The sequence below is a fragment of the Mastigoproctus giganteus genome, chromosome 9 (assembly GCF_048544385.1).
Source record: "Mastigoproctus giganteus isolate SK-2022 chromosome 9, ASM4854438v1, whole genome shotgun sequence".
Lineage (NCBI taxonomy): Eukaryota > Metazoa > Arthropoda > Arachnida > Uropygi > Thelyphonidae > Mastigoproctus > Mastigoproctus giganteus.
The window spans coordinates 144258992-144284325 of record NC_143583.1 but is presented as its reverse complement, the minus strand read 5'-3'; the positions used below and the strand labels follow the sequence as shown (position 1 = coordinate 144284325).

Genomic DNA, 25334 nt, shown 5'->3' with positions numbered 1-25334 from the left:
AAGCAAGCTTATGCAGCATCAGCCAAAAAAAAAAAAAATAACCACTTCCACTTCACCCCTCTGTTCGTTCGAAATACCTGTCCAGCTGAGCCTTAAACTTATTTAGGCTATCAACTTCCACGACAAGGGATGGAAGTCTGTTCCACCAACCAACCACCCGCTGGCTAAAGGCAAATTTCCTCACGTCTATCCTACATCTGTCTTTCCTCAATTTGAATTTATGCCCTCTCAGGTGATTATTCTGAGCAAGAGGAAGAATCCCATCGGCATTGAGCATGCTCAAACCATTCAAGGCTTTATACACCTCTATCAGATCACCTCGCTGGTGCCTAGTCTCCAGACACTGTAATTTGCAAAACTTAAGCCTTTCTTCGTAAGAGCACCCCTTTGTTCCATTCACTAATCTTGTTGCCCTCCTCTGTACTCGTTCCAGCATCTCTACATCCTTCTTGAAATGAGGCCTCCAGACCTGTATACAGTACTCTATGTGTGGCTTGACCATTGCCTTATACAAGGGAATAATCACCTCCTTATCCCTGCTAGAAAAATTCCTATATATCATTGACAATACACCATGAGCTACTCTTGCAGCCCGTCTGCACTGCTCAGAAAATTTCATATCTGCCTGCACAACCACCCCCAGGTCCCTTTCATTCTCTACCACTGTCAGTGTAGTACCACAGAGTTGGTACGTTGCTCTGGGGTTGCTGTTTCCCATATGTAGTACTTTACATTTGTAGTAAGTCTAGTAAGTAGTGAGCCTCTTCCAGAGGAGTAATGTATTACCTAGTTATATTTACTTTGGTCAGGTGAGGTGATTGCCTTTGATTGGTTTGACCTTGGTCTCTCTGCTTTGCACATGCTGTGGCTGTTATAAAGAATAACATGAAAACTTAACTTTGCTGTATACTTCCCAGTTATTGAAATGTGAATTATGTAGTCTTTCATAATATGGAATTTGTATATAGGTGATGAGACTTGTAGATACCTAAAAACTATTTAAATATATATATCAATCACTTCTTACACATCACACACATGTGTAATTACTGATAATTACTAAGTGCATACACACATTGGCACATTTATCAATAGGTTTACCTAGGAGTTTAAATTTATTTTTCAGAATTTTATTAACGTATCACTGCAAATCAAAAAAAAAATAATTATAATAAATTTATATACAGTATAACTCCGGTTATAAAACTCTCCTCTATAGTGCTCCTATAATGCATTTTTTTAATGCCTCTAGTGCTCCCATAAAATGCTTGCCCGCTTATGTCACTTTTTTTTTTTTTAAAGGCCCAAAGATATATTCCTCTTGTGTGCAGGTAATGTTTGTTTATTTATTTTAGTGCATTCACAGTCTCATCTCAGCTATTTTGAACTTCAGCATTGTTCATCTGGTTTCCTTGCTAGTACAGTAGTGTGTGTGTTTAACATGGGTTCAATAAATTATGTTAATACTACATTTATGATGTTTATAATCCTCAAAATATTTTTATGTTAAAGTTGATTTTTATGACATACAAAAAAAATTTGAAGCTGCCAAAAACAGCAAGCATGGTTTCTTTAAATAAGTTATTTTTTAAATTACATATAAACCACTGTCTCATAAACACTACAAAAGAAATGGAATGTTATATACTGAAAAATATTGACGAAATATGAAAATGACTCCTCAAAAAGGTTTATGAAGAAAGGTATATCACTTACTGTGCTCTTTAGGGCTAATGCTCATGCCCTAGAAAATGCTGTTAGCATTATTAGCATTAGTAGAGGCATACCATGCAAGAAAGCAAGCTTATGCAGCATCAGCCAAAAAAAAAAAAAACCTCCCATTTCACCCCTCCATTCATTCCAAATGCCTGTCCAACTCAGCCTTAAATTTATTTAGGCTATCAACTTCCACAACAAAAGATGGAAGTCTGTTCCACCAATCAACTACCTGCTGGCTAAAGGCAAATTTCCGCACATCTTTTCTACAACTGTCTTTCCTCAGTTTGAATCTATGCCCCCTCAGGTTCTTAGTCCGAGAAAGCAGAAGTATCCTGTCAGCACTGAGCTCAAACCATTCAAGGCCTTATACACCTCAATCAGATCATCTTGCAGGTCTAGTCTTCAGACGCTGCAACTTGCAGAACTTAAGCCTTTCTTCATAAGTGCACCCCTTTGTTCCTCTCACCAATCTTGTTGCCCTTCTCTGTACTCATTCTAGCAACTCTACATCCTTCCTGAAATGAGGCCTCTAGACTTGTACAAGGCAATGGTCAGGTGTGGCCTGACCATTGCCTTGTACAATGGGATAATCACCTCCCTGTCCCTGCTAGCAAAATTCCTATATATCATTGACAAGACTCCATGACCTGCCTTGGCAGCCTGTTTGCACTGCTCAGCAAACTTCATATCTGACTGCACAATTACCCCAGGTCTTTTTCACTTTCCACTTCCCTGAGTATAGTACCACACAGTTGGTACATTTCTCTTGAGTTATTGCTACCCATATGCAGTACTTTGCATTTGTCAATGTTAATCTTCAGTTGCCACATCTCAGCCCATTTGCCCAACTTATCTAGATCCAGTTGGAGTAGCATACTGTCTTTATTGTCGTTAACAGCCTTGCCAACCTTTGTATCATCTGAAATGGTGGTTTATTGTAGTATAACATGTTGCAATGTTTGCAACAACTTGCAGCATTGTTAAAATTATGGTTGTTATTTTTTTCCCTTTAAAATAACTTCAATATAAAGAAGAGGGAAAATAAATGTATACCATATTAAATAATATTATTATATTTTTTAATATATAATGACAAAAATAATAATAATAACAACAACAACAATTAAACAAATGAAATTATAGCTGTTATAATATTGATAATTTTAATTAATTATAATATTACTTAAATTATAAAATAAAATTATAAATTATTCGGAATTTGAGAACTATCCTGTCCTCCCTTATTTTTGTGGCAAGCAGAATTTTAATGCAAAGGCCCTTATTTTTTGCACTGCTTCTATTATAATGAGTGACAGGTTGCTGGGGATTTCAAGAGCTGCTGGGAGTCATCATGGAAAAAGTAAATACATGGGCTGTTTTAGGGTAACTAAGAGTAAGAAAAGGTGCATGTATATTTGCATGTACACTAATGCTAGAAGTATAGTAAATAAAATTGATGAATTTGAAGTGCTGATCAAAGACGTTAATGGCAGATATTGTTGGGATATCAGAGACATGGTGTCACACAGATATAAGCAGTGCAGAATTGGAATTTGGGGAGTACAATGTGTGCAGAAAGGACAGGCAGACAGGGTAGGAAGGGAGGAGTTATGCTGTTAGTTAAGAAACAAAAAATCTAAGGAAGTGCATCTAGTTCAAATGGGTGGACAGTGCAATGTTGAGTCTGGTGTGACATAAACACTGGGAAAGGGAAAATGAGAGTAGGAGTATGTTTTATAGGCCAAATGATTTGATGAGTACAGTGAACGGTTTTGCAGAGAAATAGGATGGGCCAGTAAATCAGAATGTCTTGTAATAGGAGATTTTTAACTTTCCAGATATTGACTGGAATTTGTGGGTTGGTTACTTGCACGCTAGCAAAACTTTTGTGGATTTATTGGAGGATTGTTTTCTACAGCAGTATGTTTGAGGGGCATCCAGAGGGAATAATATCCTTACCCTGGGGACTCACATCTGGTGAGTTGGGCTTGGCACACCAAGGGTCCTGAGCTGGATATCATCATTCTTCTCTTTCTTGGTGATTCCCTTATACTTCTCTCTCTCTCTCTCTCTCTCTCAGGGTAATTTGTGAATATTTTTTTTTTTTTTTTGGCTGGTGCAGCATAAGCCTCAGGCTTCCTTGCATCCTATAGCTAATAATAATAATAATGTTGACAGCAGAACCAACTTCAGCAGTTTGCTGTGGTATCTGTATGAATAAAAGCACTACTTTCAAACAAATGTGTTATGAATAAAAGCACACATGCAGATATATATAGGCAACTTCATCATGTCTTAAGAAAATATCAAATATTCCCAGAAAGAATTGTTGTGCCTTTATTCTTTTGGGGTTTTGCTATAGGTAAAGACAGTCTCTCCCCCTAAATATCTGTTATTCTACATTTTAAACAGCATTTAAATTAGGATTATATATTGAAACAACCAAAAAAAATTCAAGTCTGTATTTTTTATTAACATTTCCCGATAATTTTAGAACAGCTTATACAGTAGTATTTTTATAATATGTTACTTTATTTATTAATGAGCTTGCTAAGTGTAGTTGAAACAAATAATATATTGTAAATTTAAATTCCGCAATCTTTCTAAAAGTTCAAATTTTACTTAAAATAATGATAGCTATAAAGATCCACTTACAATACGAAGTCCAAGGATATTGGATTCAAATGGAAATTCCTGCAGGCATTTCCGACTCACACCGGAAATGCCATTTATCAGTCCACAGCCTATATAAATCGCCATTTATATAGGCTGTGGCATGTATTCTAAGGCTAGTCTAGTAGACAGACCTAGCTCAACTGACGATTATTTTCTTACAACTGATGTAAGAAGTGTATAGTCTCAGATTAGAACTTGGTGCTTTACGAGAAGAATTTGAGTCACTAAAGAAATGAGTGCTTGCCCTAGAAACAAACGTAACTGGGAGCGCATCAGGAACTTAAGTATCTTATGACCTGCCAAGTAATGCACTGCAATGGTTGAAGGTGATCTAGTTTTATTGGACGACTCTATTGTCAGGGAAACGGATAACATTTTTTGTAATAAAGATAGGTGGTTCAGAACCAGAGCGTGTTTGTCAGGTGCAACAATTGATGATGCTACTAACATCATTAATGTCAGATTTTAAGGGAGGTAAGGAGAGTATTATTATTCATGTGGGGAATAACAATATTAAATGTACACAACCTGACCATCTGTTGGATAAATATAGGACTATATTGAAAAAATGCTATGAGTTAGTTCAGAATGTGTATGTGTACGTTTTCAACTGCAATTCTACCAAGATATGATAGGAGGGATTATATGCTGAAAGCCTTGTGGATTAAGTCAAGATTTGAGGGAATCTGTAAGTCTCTAGGGAGAAAAGTTTTATCAGCATGGCCCACATTTGAAGATAAAAGAAATCTATTTTGTAGAGATGGTATTCGTTTGAACAAAGGTGGCGCAAGAATTTTTGCCAGTATCAATGAGGATACCCTTAAGGGTACAGAGGGAACTGCTAGTTGGGGAGGGGTAATTTAGATCTACATTTATCTGATGTGGATCAAAGTATTGCTTGCACTCACCTCAAGAATTCTTGTTTGTTACCACAATAGCTGATGTTGATAAGATGTTCTGAGAGTAGCAATGTTTAAAATGAGATAAAGCTTGGGATACAAATCTAAATAACTTCAAGGGGTGTGTTAGGGTAGTAAACTATAGAAGATTAAACTATAGAAGCTAACAGAAGTGTGGTTGCCACCCAGAAATTGGGATGATGAGTTCCACTACAGTATGTATAATGTATTTAGGGAAGATAGAAGGGCTGGAGATGTTATTCTTCTTATCAAAAACAGCCTGAACACAAAAAGAGCTTTTGTGAGTATGTGTGTGGTGTGATTTAGTTGGAAACAGAGTTATAATGAAAGTCAGAGGAATCTACATACCAGAAGATTGTGAAGAATATGACAAGCGTGTTTACATGCAGATAGAATGGGCAAGCAAGCATGAATATCTTATTATGGGTTACTTTAATATGCCACAGATTGATTGGAATAAGTGGAAGGGAAACTTGCCGTGGGGAAAATATTTTTAAAATAAACTAGATGATTATTATTTGTACTAGCATGTTAGAGAAAGTACTAGGGGTGAGAATATTATTGACCTCATCATTACTAATGAATCAAATAACATCACAGGGCTTAAAGGAGAGGAACCATTGTCAGGAAGTGATCATGCAGTTATCAGTTGGAAGATGCAGAAAGATGTTGCAGTAGTTAAAGGTAAAGGCACGAGTTTTAACTTCAGAAGAGGGCACTATGTGACATCTATGAACTGGTGGATTGTGGAGGGAGGGCAGATACATTTGAATTATGGAATATTTTTAAAGCAAAAATCATAGAAGCCATGAATGCATACATATACCATTAAGAAAATATTGTAGGAGGAGGAGGATGCCAAAATGTATAAGGTTAAGGAGGCCAAGGCTGCATATGAGAAAGCATTGGCTAAGAGAGCAAAGAATGGGACAAGGAATTTTTCATGTATGTGAATACAACAAAGAAGAAAGCTAATCAGGTTAGGATCTTTGTGCACCGGGTGTGGGAAAGTCTCAGATAACCCAGCTGATGTTGCGGATGAATTGAATAGGTACTTTTCATCGGTCTTTACTGACAAACGACCCTTCGTGTGGAAGAAGCAAACATGAAGTAAACGTGAATGAGGCAAGAAGCAAACACGAGTGAGGCTGAGCCATATAAAATTGGTGATTTTATAATTACATATGATTGTTTATTAGAAAAACTTTTGAGGCAAGTAAGGCTCCAGAGTTGATGGCATATATCCAGTAGTTTTGAGGGAGACTGCCAGGAGTGTATTGAACCATTGAGATTAATTATGAGGGCACCTTTGGACTCGGGGGAGATGCCTCTGAATTGGAGAAGTGCCAACACATTGCCAATACATAAAGATAGTTCCAAGAGAAATAGTTTTGAAATAATGAAATAAACATATGGAAGTATAAATTCTAGTCCAGTTTACATTGTTGCATCTTATTTAGACAGAGTCAAGGTTTAAACCATTCAACAAATGGTTTAAATCTTTCCTCTAAAGATGCCATGATAAAAGATTGATTTAATCCCATAGTTCAGCATTTTTCACCCTTTTAGTTGGATGCAAATTTTAAAGCATTTTGATGCTATTTAGGTCTAGGGTTAAGTACTTCCAAGCTTATTGGTACCATTTAAACTTAACAAGTAATATAAAAAAAAAATTTTTAAAGTCAATTCCTACTTAGGTCAACAAAGAAAAATTTTATTTTAGTTACTTTTTATTAAATAATTACAATTAATATAAATATGTATATACATATGACAGAATCACAATATTAAGTGGCAAAATAGAAAGTGAATTTCCTTGCAATTTTCCATTTCCCTTTCTATATATGGGGTTGGACTATTATTTTTATTCACGTTTCATTTTCCATTTTGTTCCCTCCTTGACTCAGACTAGAACCCAGAATGAAAAAAGAATCTGAAAAAGAAATTTTTTTCCAGCGATCTACACGCTTCGCCACTGACAGTATTTATTCCTAAATTTATATCCTGCTAAATATCTTATATAAGAGAAATTTTTTTCTCCCATATCAAACTAAAATTAATTAATTAAATTTAATTAATGAATTAATATTTGAAAAAACTGTATTAACATCAAGTGTCATCCACTACAAGTTTAAAAAAATGTATTTGAACTTGAGTGGACGAATAACAAAAATTTATCAAAAAATTATTGATTTTCGCAAGAATTGAACTCGCATTCTTCACCTTCACGTGAAAAATACTGAAATCCTTGCATTTTACCGATTGAGCTACTGCCTGTTGATTTCAATTTTATTCCTAAATTTATATCCTGCTAAATATCTTATATAAGAGAAATTTTTTCTCCCATATAAAACTAAAATTAATTAATTAAATTTAATTAATGAATTAATATTTGAAAAAACTGTATTAACATCAAGTGTCATCCCCTACAAGTTTAAAAAAATTTATTTGAACTTGAGTGGATGAATAAAAAGTATTTTATTAACGATTGAAAATTTGAACAAGGTATATAAATATATATAGGGAGAGTGTGAACTAATAGTAGGAATTGAAAAATCATTAAAATTATTAAAATTGTAAACAGTTTTTTTTTTCAGTTCTAAGGTTTAGATTTTGCCATCTACAAAATACACTTTTTAAGAATATTTTCCACTCAAAATTTAAAGTATGTTTAAATAAATGGGAGTAGATGATTAAGTATGTTTAACCATCTCATGGGTGCACAAAAATTATAACAACAGAATCTGCATGGTGCTTTTATATCAATTTTTTTAGGGAATCTCGCAAGAAATAGTTTAAAATGGGAAAAAATAAAGTGGGAAACTAAAAGTATATTCTTAATTCTGATATCATATTCTATAATATGAACAAAAAATCATTAGAAACAAGACTTGTTAAAAAAAAACTTCTCACCTATACAGTGGTAAAAAAAAAAGATGAACATCAAAACTCTCTAGAAGATTAGCAACCATAGCAACATGTTTTTTTAAGGTATGTGCCATAAAGGTGTTTATTTTTATTTTTTTTTATGGCCAATCAAAAATTAATGATAGAGATCAAAAGTAAATATCATACTGAGGATTCACCTGATGTAATTGTAATAGATATTTCAATTTATAGATAATTATAAGTGTTATTGTTTTTGGTGTAAAAACAATACAGCAAGCACACCAGCTAGTTGGTTAAATTTGTTTAGGTTGTGTGCAGTTGTATATCTATATATTTCAGTGACTCTTATACTTAATATTACTAAAGTATAGAGATTCTGCATAGTTTGTAATTAGATTTCAAAAAAGTAAAGCTCAGTTAGTTTCTTGAACTACTGCTATTTGTGTTAATGATATGTTATGAAAATGTTCAGGGACTGAACTAACTAATATTTGGAAAATTATGATGACGCTTACTGTTTGTCAGGTGGATCAGCTTTGAAGCAGGTTTCATGACACTGTATACACTGATTTCATGGCATTAGCAATTTGGACTTAGAGAGAGAGAGTACAAAGGAATCACCAAGAAAGAGAAGAATGATGATATCCAGCTCAGGATCCTGGGTGTGCCAAGCCCATACTCACCAGATGTGAGCCCCTGGGAGTAAATTTTACTTGAGGTTTACTGTAATAAATATAATCACTGTTGCTGAAGTTTTCTGTAAGAATTTTTGTGTTTTATAATGTTTATAATGTTCTTTAAGATTTCTTACTGCTGTATTGAAATTGGAAGTTATTTTTGTTTACAGGTCGGCACCTTAGATCAGTTAGTTGGCCTCTCTGATGATCTTGGAAAGCTGGATATATTTGTTGAAGGGTGAGTTTATTTTATACTTATAGACATCATGTTTTTTTTTTAATATCTTAAATAAAAATTGTTTCCCCCCATGGAATGACCTGCAAGTGATTTAGAGTATCTAGGATCAACATCACTGACATTAGAACTTTTATTATTCTGATTCATCTGTTATTTAGTAATACAGTTGACCCCCATTATAGTATAGTTTATGCACCATATTTTTTGGTATCCTCCCTCCGAGAGTTGTACTCTGTACCCCCCCCCCCCCCAGAATATTGTTATTCATTCCAAATGCCTTGGCCCCGGGTGTCAAACGCTCTGTGCATTCCAAAAGCGTTATATCCAAAGAGCCTTTGAACAAATTATATTTTGTTCCAACTACCGTTTTCTTTATTTATGAATTACTGTAGCACTTTCGCATTACAAGAAGTAGGCAAAGGCCCAGAAAGGAATGCCACCTTTCTGTTTCTAACAGTACTAACTAAATAACTCAGCTGCTTGGTCACCTAGTGGCACTGCTCCTGCCTTCCCATGGTGGGGCCCTGCAACTCTCATTCAGTTTTCTATCTAATCTTAAAGAATCTTTGAAGCTCTGTCATAGGTAACAGTGCCAACCCCACAGAATTTCTCTCCTTTCTCAAACGAATAAACTTATATGATCGTATCTGACTGTTCGCAAAACAGTCATCATAGTATCTTCCACATCACTGATAGGCAATATGGCCTGAGCAGCCCTTGCACCAAAAATAACAACAACAACAGCCAAATGCCTTAGAAGGGTTATCCATTAGCAGATGTTTGTGTGCCTGAGAGGCCTCATTTAAAAAAAAATAAATTTATGTTCTTCAATTCAATTTTCTAATCAACTGCAGTTCACAGTGCTTGCCTTCCAAAAAGCAGTGTTTTTTTAATTTAAATTAATTTTAACCAATACCATAATTAAAGAGAAAAATAGCAGACTCTCCAGCCAAACTTAAAATGCTGTGAAACAGTTTCCACTTTGTGAGGGATAAATTTTGAAGGCTGTCTATTTATTGCACCAATAGTTATTTTTTTTGTGGCTATATAATTTACATTTCCGTGTTAATTTTTGTAGCTATTTGTACTAAACCAAGTTTCCTATGTCTACAGCTGTATTTCTGTGGTCACTTGGCACCATTTCTTGCATATTATAAAAATGTACACATTATGCATCCTCCCACCTGGCAATGTTATGGGAAAGGTGTGTTAATTTGAACCCCCACTTTTTTTTTTTTGCAAATGTGGAAAAAAAACCTGAAATTTTGAGTGACATATAGCATATTTAGTATAATGACAAATAAAGCAATCATATATGAAAGTATAAGATAAGGATGAGAGTAATAAACTTACATTGTAAAAAATATATAAAGAAAAAAGTGGTCAAAATAAATTGACTGCAGTTAAACAACTAAATACAAATCAAACCAAAACTAAAAAAGGCATGCAAATGAAATCTAAATATAAGGTTATATGATAGCAGCACCTAGTGTTAAAAATTTTCAATACCAGAATCTAGAAATTGTAAATGATATTATAGTGTCATCTGACAGCCTGAAAAAGGTAAACGTAACATAAAAAAAGAAAAAAAGTGAGAAAGAAAAGCTTATAGTTTGACTACATTTAGAGAGAAATACAAATGTACATTCTTTTTGCATTTCTTTCCTACATTTAGACAGAAATCACAGTGTGCCGAAGTAGGATTTACAGTTTTGATCATAGTGTGCTGAAGTGGGATTTACGGTTTTGATCACAGTGTGCTGAAGTGGGATTTACTCAAAGAGGTAACAACCATCAGGGGTAAAGGGAAGGGTTTTTGCTTTTGTAAAGGTGACTACGATGGTCTGAGACAGTATTTAAATTCTATACGGTGGGACCAACTGATGATGTTACCAACAGCAAATTCAAAATGGGAGGCATTCAAAGAATTAACCTAGGAAGCTACTAGGCTTTGCATACCAACAAAGAAATATTGTTCAAGGTTTAGGCCTAAATGGATGTCAGATGAACTAATGAGACCTGTGGCAGAGAAGAAAAATGCATGGGATACATATAAATTAATGGGTGACATGGAAGCCTATGATAGATATAAGCTGGCCTGCAACCAAGTCACAAGGGAGATTAGGCAGGCAAAGGATGCAAAGAAAAACAGCAAAGAGTTCTTTACCTATGTAAACTCTAGAAGGAAAGGGATAAATCAGATTGGTCCACTGGATATTGATGGTTCAACTGTTGATGATCCTGCTCAGGTGGCTAACAAACTAAATGAGTATTTTTCATCTACATTCACACATCAGGAGCTATTCAGGAAGGGGAATGCCAGAAGTGAATTAAACTCTGGCAGTGAGCTAGATGATTTTGTAATAACCGAGAGGAAAGTGGAGGAGAAATTGTTGAAGATAAACATAAAAAAAGGCACCCGGGGAGGATGGGATCTATCCAGTTATATTAAAGGAGGCAGCAAAGGAAATAAGCAAACCTTTAGCCATAATTATGAGAGCTTCCTTGGACTGGAGATGTGCAAATGTGACCCCAATTCACGAAGGAGAATCAAAGAGTGACACAAGTAATTATAGACCTGTTAGTTTAACATCTGTTCCAGGGAAATTAATGGAGGCACTGGTTAAAGAAGCACTGCAGGATCATCTAGATAAGACTTCAGTTGTAGCTCAGACACAGCATGGTTTTGTTGAGGGGAATTCTTGTCTGACCAATTTGATTGGATACGATGATGTGGTCACAAAGGAACTGGATGCAGAGAATAACTTTGATATCATATATTTGCATCTTAGGAAGGCTTTTGATACTGTTGCACGTGGAAGACTGCTACACAAATTGGAGCAGTGTGGCATTGGAGGCAAATTGCTTCTATGGATTAAGGGATGGTTGAGTGGGAGAAGACAGAGTGGTAATCAATTGACACTGCTCTTCGTGGACTAATGTTATTAGAGGAGTCCCTCATGGTGCATTGTTGGGTCCATTGTTGTTTTCTGTATTTATAAATGATATTGATGATGGTATATTAGTATACTTAATATACTTAATATACCAATTCTAACATCAACTTTTCGCTGACCGTTGCAGTTTTGCTGTCGGGTCATTGTTTGACTATTTGATGCCGATCCCGGTACACTTTAACTACAGCAGTTCTCGATCACCCCACCAGTTCAGCCGTTTGGGAAATCAAGGCACCAGCTCGTCGAGCACCCACAATCTGTCCTTTATCAAAGTCCGATAAATCCTTTCTTTACCCATCACGCTCGGAATTTTACTATCTACTGAATCACTGACATGTTATCTATGCTACGTAGGTCGACTGACTGCGCACTCTCGTACGGGTCGCATTCAGTTTTCATAGTGGTGGTCATAATTCAGTGATCACTCAGGGTATAAATATAATGATTTTATATGGGTTAGAGTTTCATTTTGGTTAGAGTGGAATTAAATATACTTCTTATTTTTATAATTTATAAAATAAAAATAATTTAAAAATATAATAAAAATAATTAAAAATAAAAATACTTTATAAAATAAAAGCATTGCATTGAAATTAAACATAAAACAATGAAGGAATAACAGAAAAAGTGGCTTCATGCTACATATTAATTTAATGCTGGTTTTTTGCCAGTGAGGTACACAGTAATTTAGGCATGTCCACTGGAGTTTTGTCAATGATATACAGGCATTTTGCTAGCAAGTATAAGGAGGTGATTGTCCCATTGTATAAGGCAATGGTTAGGCCACATCTTGAGTACTACATATAGGTCTTGAAGTCTCATTTCAGGAATGATGTGGATATGTTGGAACAGGTGTGAGAAGAGCAACGAGATTAGTGAGGGGGAAAAAAGGGATGCTCTTACTAGGAAAGTCTTCAGTACTGAAAATTGCAGTGTCTGGAGACTAGGTACCTGCGAGGAGTTATGATTGAGATGCTTAAGGCTTTGAATGGATTGAGTAAGGCCAATGCATTAAAATTGAATTAAAGTGTAGGTTTTGTAAACTCTAAACTATTGCTGCTTTACTTCATCAGTGACAATATACTTAAAAAAAAAAAAAACACTTAAAACAAACCAGAATCATTTAAATAAGGGCAAGTATTTATGAACAAAGTGAAGAAATGATCATAGGTTAGCAATAAACAAATACATATGTTATTTGAAATGGCTAATGCTACAAAGGGTTACAGGATTATTACAGATCTCACTTGAATTCCTCATGGTTATGGTTATCATTGTAGTAATTATTGATCCTTATCACTGTCCTTAAAACTGGCCACTTATGGTACAGATCTAAACGGGAAGTGAAGAAGTGTTTCTCATGCTGAAGAAGATGAAGAAATTCTGCTGTTTCTGATGAATATTTTGGGATGTACGGTTGTCTGTGCTAGATCTACTCAACGAGCTAGTTGGCTTTGTTGTTGTTGTTGTGCTTTGTTTGGCGATCAGTGCCTGGGATGTAAGAGGGGCTTTTGCCAAGACTCTGCTTTTAAACGTATGTTAATTGGTAGCACTTATTGATAGTATTGAGGAGAGTTCTAAAACATTCTTTAATGTCTCCTTATCCCATGACAGTCCTGGAAAGTGTTGCAATTTCTTCAAAATTCCAATGATGTCTAGCTTCATCAAAATACAGGACCAGATCTAATGTAACTTTACCAAGTTGCATGTGGGTTTTTTGTTCACGGATCCTTTTGAACAGTCTGATATTTCTGAGGAGTTGCCAGATATTTCTGGATGCAGAAAATATATACGACTTGGTGCTTTCTAGCCAACTAGGTGATCTTATCACTAATCTGAGAGATGAATGGCATTGTGACATGAAGCAAGTCTTCTGTCAGTGGTAGTGTTTTCGTGTCAAGGTTACACCACAAATGTCAGTTCTATAACTTTCTAAGGTGGAAGCCACTGAGCTTCAATGAACAGTAGTGCATACCCATTATATACCAATGAACAGTAGTGCATACCCATTATGAATGAAGGTGGTTCTGATGTGAGCTAGCTTAGTCTGGAAGTCAGTGCCTTTATAGATATGCAGGACCCCAAAGGATCTGTAATTTAGGATCCCCCCTTTAGAGTTTGGGATAAGTAGATCGGAAGAGAAGGACCTTGGTAGAGTTTTCAATACACTTTTGTGTTGATAGAGTATTTTGACCTGTAAAGTGATACGTGCAGAATGGGGAGCCACTTGCTAACGTGTTTCAAGCTTGAGTTTGATGTTTGGATGGATGGTGTTCAAATGGTCATGGAGGCTGGAAAGCAGTTAAGGACCATAGCCAGAAATAGCCAGTGCATTTTCCCCACATCATATCCAAAGATTTAGCTTGTATGGAGAGGACATAATGGTGTTTTCCTCAAATGTTGCCATGAACTCTTCGAAAAGAAGGGGGTGGGATAGTAGCTTTTCTATAATGAGACCATTTTTTTAAAATTTTTTATGCAAAGGGAATCGGGGAACTATCCTCCCCTGCTGAAATGAATTAGATTAGTGATGTCACAAGGGCAGTAATACAAGATTATCTGGCCAGGAATGCAATTATTGGTGAATTGCTGCATGTCTTTGTTTACCCTTCTGCAGGTGGTTTCTGGATAGTATGCAAGCTAAAAATTCAAAACTATGTACATAAATGTTTTTAAAATATATTTTTTTTCTTATTTGGCTTTATGACCTAGATATGAGAGAGAGACAGAGAGAGAGAGAGAGAGAGAGAGAGAGAGAGAGAGAGAGAGAGAGAGAGAGATTATTGTCAAGAATTAAATAATCAAAATTTCTCTCTCTCTCTCTCTCTCTCTCTCTGTGTACCCATAAGAAGTTGTAACAATCAGTTCTAATTGTAAGAATTTTACTCTTTGGAATCTATTAATCTATTACTGTTGGAATTGGTTTGTTAACCCAGTTTACTGTTCAGCAACCACATACAGCAATACCCCGCTTAGCACAGCTCCAAACAGCACAGGTTTCACTAAAACACGGTTTTCAATTAGGTTTAAGTTGAAAATTTACTGTACATATTAAAACTCATTCAATAGCCTAGACATGTACTCTGCATATATGCTGCGTTGCCAACTCTATTGTCTCACATGCACATGTGCCAATAGCTCCCCGTGGGCAGCCATCAGTAACGTGCAACAGTGTTCAGTATTCTTAATTCCATCCTGACGAGGAGACATTAATAGCTTTTCAAACTCTTCGTTTCACAGTTTAAGTTTTACCTCTTTAAATACGATCGAAAATATATTTGCATCTTGGCTAGAAATCACTGCCAACAACATGCATTCTGTTTGGCAGCATGTTTTGTCCCATTTGGCAAATGATTTCATTGGTCTTGAATCACAAATTCAGACAATTTCCGAAGAAATTTTGAAGATTGGAAAAGACTTGGGATTCAAAACTTTGGACACTGCCAACGTATGTGACTGCATTGACTCACATGCAAATGACTTAGATGATGCAGCTCTCCTTGAAATTGACAAGCAAACTGCATATGAAGAGGAGGAAAACGATTCTGAAGTGGATAACACTGAAGTGGCACCAAAATAATTTTCAACAGAAGAATTGAAGAAAGTTTTACTGGGGGGTTGACTTTGCCTGCATGGTGATTATGAATGGAGATCCAGATGTTGAACATAGCATCAAGATATGGCAAATTTTATAAGTTGGAATTCAATTCTACAAAGACTTGTATGCCGAGAAAAAGAAGAGATAACTTCACCAGACTTTATTATTGAAATACCTAAATAAACAATGAAGCTTTTTTCTCATCTCCCATGATGTTACCTTTTCATTAATAAAATTTTTGCAAAACTGTATTTTTTTTTTTCAAATCCTTTTAATTGGCTTTCAAGTGCAAATTGTTTATAGATTTATTATAATTTGTTTATAGACTATTTCTCTGGTACGCATTCAATTAAAACCCATTATAATTATACCTCAATCAGCATGGTTTCACATAACACGGAACAGTTTCGGTACCAATTATCACTGCTATGTGGGGTATTGCTGTATACTGTTATTGATTGCCTGTAGTATATCTTGTTATCAATAAAATTAAATAAAACAGATTATTGTTAATTATTATTTCTATTGTGACATTTACATATTAAGATATTGTCTAAATTTGTTGTTTTCTTTACATGAAGTGTAACTAGAAAACTAGCTAGCTATTTAGGTGAAGTTTTAGAAGACCAGAGAGACAAACTAGCAGAAAATTTACAAGTTCTTGGAGGTATGTTGGTTTTGAAATCTTATTTTTACCATAGAGAAACTTCATAAACTAGTAAATGCAAAAACAAATTTTGCTTGCCTTGTGAGTACTGATTTGTCTAATTTAACTATTTAAACTATATAATACATACTTAAGTAAATTGTTCATCATCTGTTAAGTTGTATGTTAATGTTTAAAAATTTTAAGAATGATTAAAGAAATGAAAAGAAAAATGAGAAGCAGAACTGGAGGTTCACCAATAAGAAAATTGCCCGATTAGTCATTACAATGCTTTCCCACCTTAATAGTCAGAAGCCTACTGAAAAAGCTATCTATTGCTTAATTACAGTACATATAGTCAAATATCAACTAAATAATACTAATATATGGAATATTACAATGATGATTCATGTCTAAGAGTGTTCAATTACAGAGTTAGTTACATATCTGTAACTAGTTCTTTTAGACCACCGTCCGGTGGGCATTTTTTGCATCCCAGTGATACCGATACATCCTTTGCATCTCAGAAGCACTTCCCTGATACACACAGACAGTAAATGTAGTCACGTGACTCCTACTTCGATAGTCTGTCCATCTTGCTCGAACCTGTTAAGAGGAATTGCATCTCGTGGATGAAAATTTTTTTTCTACTTAAGTCTTTCTACATTGCTGCCATTCTAGACTTTTGGCTGCACTGAGGACTTTGACATTTCTACTCGACATCAATGAGTTTAATGATTTTTAATGGTTTTATAGGTAAATTGAAGTGATATTTTGTTATTTGCAGTATTAATAATAGTGTTATAATACATATTCATGGCTATTTTTGTCGAACTTGGGACTTGAAAAAGTCATTTACGAGGGAGATGCTGGAAATTTGGAACGAAAGCCAACACGAAAACCACAGAAAATTTACCAGACAAATTCTTTGCCGCTACCACAGTTTCTCGCTGCATTCTCGGTAAGCAGATGATGCGTGTTATTGGTTAGTTTCCTGTGGTTCTTGTGTCAGGTTTCTTTACCTTCGCCCCATGCTATATTCAATTTGTTTGCATATTAATGCACCTTATTAATCCATGATGTGTTTCTAATCCTCATTATTTTTTCAGATTAAATTTTATTAAGATTTAAGCAGTACTGTAGTCATAAAATTAGCAGAAGGTATACTCTATGAATGTTATGAAAAGCAGAGAGTATACTGGCTTATTAATCGAATTTGCTTCAGTCGGATAGAAGTCACATAAAACTACAAGTATCGCCTACGAATCAAATTCGTAGGCAATACTTGTAGTAAATAAATTTATTTTTTAATTTTCAGTAAATATTTTTTCATAATATTTGTTTTTTCAAGTCTTTCAAAAACCAGAAGGTATATGCTATTCATCTAAAAAAATTCAGAGGGTATATGGTGTATACCTTCCACTAAAGCTCTGGATTTAAGTAATTGTCAAAGTGACCATTATGGAATGGAAGTATTTTACAATAAATCCAAAGGACAAAACTGTTTGCATATGTAATTTATGTGATACCAACATATCAAGGGGTGATAAAACAGCCAAAACATTTACAACCACAAATATGGTGAATCATCTCAAAATGTTCCATCCAGAAGAAATATCAAAAGAAACAGAAGCATCTGATAAGTTGAAAAGAATATATGCTGTATGTTCAGGAAGTAGCAGTGCCATTGTGAACCTCCTGCTAAAGTGCAAACTACTATAGAAGCAGTATTAACAAAGAAGCAGCTTTGGGATATTAATGACCATAAGTCCAAAGAGATCCATTATTTAATTGGAGAAATGATAGCTATTGACCTTCAACCATATTCTGTAACACATGACATTGAATTCCAAAGGCTGTTAAAAAAAATTTGCCCAAATTACAATATTCCAAGTATAAAATATTTCACTGATTAAAATCATGCCAGATATATTTCAGAAGGTAAAAACAAAACTTCAAACATTCCTTAATAAAGCCACCAACATTTTTTTAACCATTGATATTTGGACAGCTACTACAAATAATTCTCCATTTCTGAGTATTATAAACCACTGGCTTTCAAACGAGTTTGAACAACACAGGGCTGTCCTAAGAATTCTTCCATTTTCACCGATCTGTATCCCTGTATGGATCAGTGAAGAGTTGAACAATGTGCTAGAAGAATATAAGATCTCAAAAAGCAAAGTCTTCCTCCTACTGTGAGATTCTGGAGCAAATATGGTAGCTGGTGTCACTGGTAGTGGTTTACAGTCACAATCATTTTTCAAACACACATTACAACTTTCAGTAAATGACTCCATGTTTGCCCAGCAGGCTGTAAGGACTTTTGTTACTATAAATAGAAATATTGTAAAATACTTCAGTCATTCTGCTTCAGCAGTTAAGAAATTAATGGAAATAGAGGAGCAGCTAAATTTAAAGAAGCATAAATTAATTCAAGATGTATCCACTCGGAATGCAACGTATTACATGCTGGAAAGAAACACAGAACAGCGAAAAGCTCTCGCAACATTTGCTGTGGATAACAATATTCCAACATTGAGTTCGTTCATACCAATAGGGTCTTGTAGAAAAAATTATCCAACTCCTAGGTCCATTTGAAGAAATCACTAATGAAGCTAGTAAAAGAGAATCTACCACTTCAGTGATAATCCCTAGAATTTTTACTCTTAATTAATTTTTGTACAAAGCTATCCAAAATGATAATTTCAGTGGAATTCTTACCACAGTTGAGGAGCTTAAATCATCAATTGTGAAAAGATTTTCCACTTACATGGAAAATAAAACTTTGTGTTTATCTACTTTGCACATCTCCATGGACTGGAGATGTGCAAATGTATCCCCAATTCACAAAGGGGGATCGAAGGGTGACACGAGTAATTACAGACCAGTTAGTTTAACTTCTGTTCCGTGTAAAATAATGGAGTTGCTGGTTAAGGATGCATTGCAGGATCATCTAGACAGGACTGCAGCAATAATTCAGACACAGCATGGGTTTGTTAAGGGAAAGTCTTGTCTGACAAATTTGATAGGATATTATGATGTGGTTACAAAGGAACTGGATGCAAAAAATAATTTTGATATCATATATTTGGATTTCAGGAAAGCTTTTGACACTGTTGCGCATGGAAGACTATTGTACAAATTGGAGCAGAATGGTATTAAGGGTAAGTTGCTACAATGGATAAAAGGATGGTTAAGTGCGAGAAGACAGAGGGTGGTAATCAATGGGTGCTGCTCTTCTTGGACTAATGTTATTAGTGGAGTCCCACAGTGTTCGGTGTTAGGTCCACTGTTGTTTTGTATATTTATCAATGATATTGATGAAGGTATATCAGGCTTAATGTCGAAGTTTGCAGATGATACAAAGGTAGGCAGGGTTGTTAGTAATGGCAGTGTGCTACTGCAACAGGATCTAGATAATTTGGGCAGATGGGCTAAGAAGTGGCAACTGAAGTTTAACCTTGACAAATGCAAAGTACTGCATATGGGTAGAAGTAACCCCAGAGAAACGTACCAACTGTGTGGTACTACACTTAATATCCTGAAAGAGGCCTCTGAGGTCGGGAAAACTCATGTCTAAAAAATATATAAATTCATACACCGACCATTGAATAAAATTTTAAAATTTAATATGACTACAATCTTTACACAAAAATATTTACAATAAACTATTGCAGAATGCTAAAAACTGTAATAAAAGATCATTTACAATAAAATTTGCTAAAATATAAAACATTAAAAGCGCTAAAAACCTGAAGCTTTCGGGAGCGTCAGCTCCCTTCTTCAACAGTGATATGACTTCCTGCAACATCTCCTTAAGTAGCAGGCTCACGGTACCTCCACATGTGGTATTTCTCCACGTGGTTCAATCGGCACATGGTCAGAACTGGAAGCGGAAATGTCTCAGGAACGTGGCAAAGAAGATCGTTCATCCGACCTTAATATAATTGTTTCAAAGATAGGATTAATACGTATACCTCTATCTCTATTCATGATATTCCTACTGAATGAACTAATCCGTAAACCCTCGAGCCATTTACGCTCCCAGTATCCATGTGCACGATCCAAAATAATAGCGTCCTCCGGGGAGATTTGATGCTGCTTCTCCCAAAAATGTTCGGCCACAGCAGACTTGTTGTATTCAGCGGTTCTTATGGCATTTAAATGTTCCCCCAGACGATCCCTGAGCCGTCGTTTTGTTTCCCCCACATAACACTCCCCACAATCCGGGCATTCTATTCTATAAACCACTCCACTACTAAGATCTTTTGGTATGCGGTCTTTGACCTGAGACACAGCTGTGCACAGCCTCTGCCCGGGAAGCTGTACACAGCGTGCCCCATAACCCCGTAAAATTCTTACCAGATGTTCAGTAAGGCCCGGATAGTAGGGGATGTATGCGGTGGCTACTGGAAAGAACGACTTCCTACGTTCGGACACTCCTCTACTATATCTATCCAGGATCCTCTGGGGGTATCCGCACTTTCTAAGTTCTGCCGTGACACGATTAATTTCTTTTTCTTTATCCTCAGAAGTGGCACAGTGTGATCTTACTCTGTCAAATAAAGCTTTTGCTACACTATTCTTGTATTGTCCAGCTTGTGCTGAATTGAAATGGGTGTATTGACCTCTACACGTGGGTTTTTTAAAAACTGACGTCTTAAGTCTAAAACCCACCCTGGAGATCAATACATCCAAAAATGACAGGGTACCACCCGTTTCCACCTCTGAGGTGAATTGTATAAATTGGGAGAAGCTATTAAGCCAGCAAACGGCATCATCCTCCCTCCCCTTCTGGACCAGGGCAAAGGTATCATCAACATATCTTCTCCAATTCCTAATAGGAAACGAACACCCACTAAAAACCCTACTTTCCAACTCCTCCATGGCCAAATTGGCCACGGTGGCACTAATGGGTGAACCCATGGCAGTACCGCGAACCTGCTTATACATAGTTCCTTGAAACAACATGGTAGTACAAGCCAGACATAATCTACCCCGGTGCAAATGTCTTCCACACCGAGAAGTGATCTATTACCAAGGGAGGCATCCCTGGTCAATGCCATTTTTACACAATATACTGCATGACTAATAGGAATACATGTAAATAAAGATATAACGTCAAAAGAGATCATGCTCTCATCATCATTTATAGTGGACATAGTGTTTTTTGTTATGCGGTTCCCGTGGTTTCCCACAAATCTGCGTTAAATACTCTGTTAACATAGCAAAGCCAGTCAGTGTGGGTTATGTGTGAGTAGTGTGTTGTTTGTGTTGTTTGACTGGCCTCTTCGTTACTGGGAGGTGCGATCACCAGGAAGGAGCCTCCCAGCATCCGTCCACTGGCACGAGGAGCCGGACCAGGGAGTAAAAGACATCTGACGGGCCGTCCACACTCTTGCAGGAACGAGAGTGGGGAGGGCCAAGGAAATAGCGGAGAAGAGACAGGAAAGTGGAAGACAGACAAGGTAGCGAGGATGACAGAGCGTAGGCATCCTCCCAGGCGAAACAGAGCAGGAAGAGTGCTAGGTGCAGTTGTGGGAGTCCTGAAGAAAGACTGTGGGTAGGAAGAAGAGAATAGGTAAAGTTCAAATTAAAGAGTCCAGGATCGTCACAATGAAGAATCACGGAGCGGCGTCGACAGGGCTGTCCGCCATTTGCAGTTTCATGTCTGGAAGTTTCCGGTGCTGGGTATCAGTTGCTGTCTAGAGGAGGTTATCCAGGAGTAGTGTTCGGGAGTTGCAGGTGATGCCAGCGATGACGAAAGACCTCGTTGGCATAACTGGTCAGTGCACGGAAGGCATCATTAGATTCCAATAACTTGGTTTCTGGCCGAAGTGATGTAGTGTGGAGGTCTAGGAGTAGTTGGTTTCTTAGATCTAAGTATACGTTGCATGAGTGCATCACGTGATCCCAGTCTTCAGGTTCTCCGCAGGTACAGAGGGCATCCTCGACTAGGCCGAACTCTAGAAGGCGTCTCTTGAAGGACCCGTGGCCAGTTAATAGGAAGGAAGCATAGACGTTAGGGAAGAACCAAGTGGAACGTTGCTTGTTGATGTAGGTTACCTCAGGAAGGAAAAGTTTAGTAGTTGCACCAGTTGTGGAGTTATTCCAGCGGCTTTGCCATAAGTTTATGAATTGTAGCCACACACGTTTATGTTCCTTTTTGATGTCGGTATCGGTACGGGTTTGAATAGTGAGGAATTCAGCTTCCTTATTCTTCTTGATGGCATGAGAAAGTCCTATAAAAGCAACGTGGAGGTCCAAAGGGAGGCGGCCTGTTAGTAGCTGTAGGGCGGCAGTTGATGTCGTTCTACATGCGCGGGTCATTTGTAGTAGCATAAGTCGTTGAATTTGCTGAATTTTACGTTAAACATGCACTAAGGTCATTCGGTGGTACCATACTGCAGCTCCATATGTGACAATTGGTATAAATACTGCTGAGTATAAAAGGCATTGAGTTGGTCCTTTAAGACCCCAGTCCTTGCGGGTAAAGCGTGCTAACATAGTGATGTAATTTTTTATCTTTTCTTTGATAGCTTGGATATGAGAAATGAAAGTTCTCCTGTCGTCCAAAATTACTCCCAGGTACTTCACTGATCGGTAGTTTTTCAGTGGGCGGCCATTAAAACGTATGGTAGGAGGTCTGGAGAAGTCCAGTTTGCCTTTTAATAGGAGGGTTTTGCTCTTCTCAGTGGAGACTGAGAGTTTATTTTCCGTGGCCCATACGGACAGAGCAGCGAGAACAACCGTAGCCTGGGTTTCTATGGTGGCGCGGGTGGGCCCTCAATGATAATAATCATGTCGTCGGCATAAGAAAGCTGAGTAGTGTATGGGTAGTCCCTCAGGAGCCAGTCGTCGAGTATCATATTCCAGACAGCTGGCCCCAGGATGGAGCCCTGGGGACAGCCTCGGGTTAGATGTCGGGTGATACAGTGATATTTTGTTTTGATGCTGACCTTGCGGTTAGAGAAGTAGCTTTTGAGGCAGTGGTAGAAATTCCAAGTACAGTTAGAGACTCTGGCCCTCTGAAGAACGCCCGGCCACTACACTGTGTCAAAAGCTCCTTTGAAGTCAATGAAGATTGCCAGTACATAAGTTGCATCCGACTGTTCTGCAACTTTGAGGGTTTTAGATAGAGCATCAATTGTGGAGCACCCTTGTTTGAATCCAAATTGAAGCGAGGATGCCAAACCACTGGTTTCATATCGGGGTTGGAAGCGGGAGAGCAGCAGTCTCTCAAAAACCTTGCCGAGAATGGGAAGCAGCGCAATCGGGCGATATGCCTTGGAGGTACCTGTGGGATCCTTAGGTAAGAGCCTCAGGTTAGCGTGCTTCCAACATGATGGAAAGTTACCCTCATTCAGACAGGTGTTGAAGAGCTGAAGAAGTATCATTGGAGCTATGGCCCAGAGACGTTGCACAGTCTCGCCTTCAATAAAATCCAGACCAGGAGCTTTACCTTTTTTGATTTTTTTAATTGCTGCATCGACTTCTTCCTCTGTGAATGGTTCCTCCATATTGTCTGGCTGGAAACTGGAATTTTGTACTGCTATCTTCCTGTGGATGTCAGTGTCAGAGTTGGTGTTGTCCTGATATATTAGTTCATCCAGAATCCGGTTGATTGTATCTTCCCAGTGTGTAGTCTCAGACGAGTCATCAGAGCGGACAGAGTGTATGACATCCGTGGATCCCAGCTTATTCCTCACGAGTTTGTGGACTAAACCCCACGGATTCCGGTTCCCCTCAGTCTCGACAAGGGAACGCCAGGAGCTTTGCTTGGCATGGTAAATTTTGTTAGTATATTCACGGCGGACTGCTTTGAATCGGTCTCTATACTGTTCTACAATGTGAGCAGGTTCAGTCCTTCTCTTGCGTTGGTATTCTTTCCGAGCGCACTTCAGAGAATTGCGCAGGTTAGTGAGTTCCTGCGACCACCATGGAACAGATCTTGGTTTCCTGGAACATTTTTTCATGGAAGCCTCTGAAGCTTTGAGGAGCAGACTCTGCACAAATTCTGTTTTCTGCGCACTGTTCATTGATTGGTAGAAGTTGCTAGCTGGGTCATGAAGAGCATCTTGAATTACATTGTCAAACTGGTCCCAGTTCGCTGTTTTAGTAGAGAATCTTACAATATCCTGGATAGGCACTTGACGAGGGAGGGCAGAATCGGTGACACTGTAAGTGATGAGGCGATGGTCGCTAGTAGTGGCTGTGTCATGCACCTGCCAATGGAGGAGTCTATTGCGAAGAGAAGTAGTTAGTGTGATATCCAGGTTAGACTCTCCAGTTCCCGAAGAGTAGGTGGTTGGTTGTCCTGGTCTGTTGATGATTTCAAGGCTGCGTGAGGCAATGAATTCATCTAACATATCTCTTCTTGCATCGGTAGAGGTGTTGAACCATTGTGTTGACCGAGCATTCGAATCTGCGGCTATGATGACATCAGTGTTCTCCAGGAGGTCAAGAGCTTGTTCTAGTCGAGCTATGTGCGGAAGGATATCTGTACCAAATTGGAAGTATGCTGTTAGGACCGCAATACGGCCGAAGCTGCCTTCTATTGTAGCCCCCGCTAGGTTGGGAGTGCACAGTGATTCTATCTGTGTTAATACTAAGTCTGGATTGTGGACGATGATAGCTGCGAGGCACAATTGGTTTGTCGTCTGGATTTTCCTGAAAGCCAGGGGGTAACCAGAGACCCTTCCACGGACGCAGTATGGTTCCTGAAGGAGAAGAATGTCTAGATTCAACTCGTCCATTAGGGGATGAAGCTGTGTTGCCACTGAGATGGATTTTTGGCCATTGATTTGAGCTATACGAAGTCTGGGAGAGGGGGGGGTTGAGCATCCTATTTTCCATAGTTAGTCTTATTGCGTACTATATCTGCTGCTCTTCTATATACAAGGCACGCTCCATCCCGCACAGAGTGATCGTAGGGTTTGTTAATTTTGCAATTTGAGCATTTAAGAGGTGAGGCTTTGTTGGGACAGTCCTTGTAGAGATGCCCTGCCTCA

The 25334-nt window shown here is 37.4% G+C and overlaps 1 protein-coding gene across 3 annotated transcripts in view; it reads left to right on the top strand.

The window, feature by feature from the left end:
• The window catches only part of Vha44 (V-type proton ATPase subunit Vha44), a 249734-nt gene that overhangs the window by 25509 nt on the left and 198891 nt on the right, over window positions 1-25334 (top strand). For all 3 annotated transcript variants that reach the window (XM_090381677.1, XM_090381676.1, XM_090381678.1), the window contains exons 3-4: window positions 9052-9119; window positions 16256-16341. In XM_090381677.1, the coding sequence (XP_090237803.1) occupies window positions 9052-9119; window positions 16256-16341 (154 nt within the window). The remainder of the gene's footprint in view (window positions 1-9051; window positions 9120-16255; window positions 16342-25334) is intronic.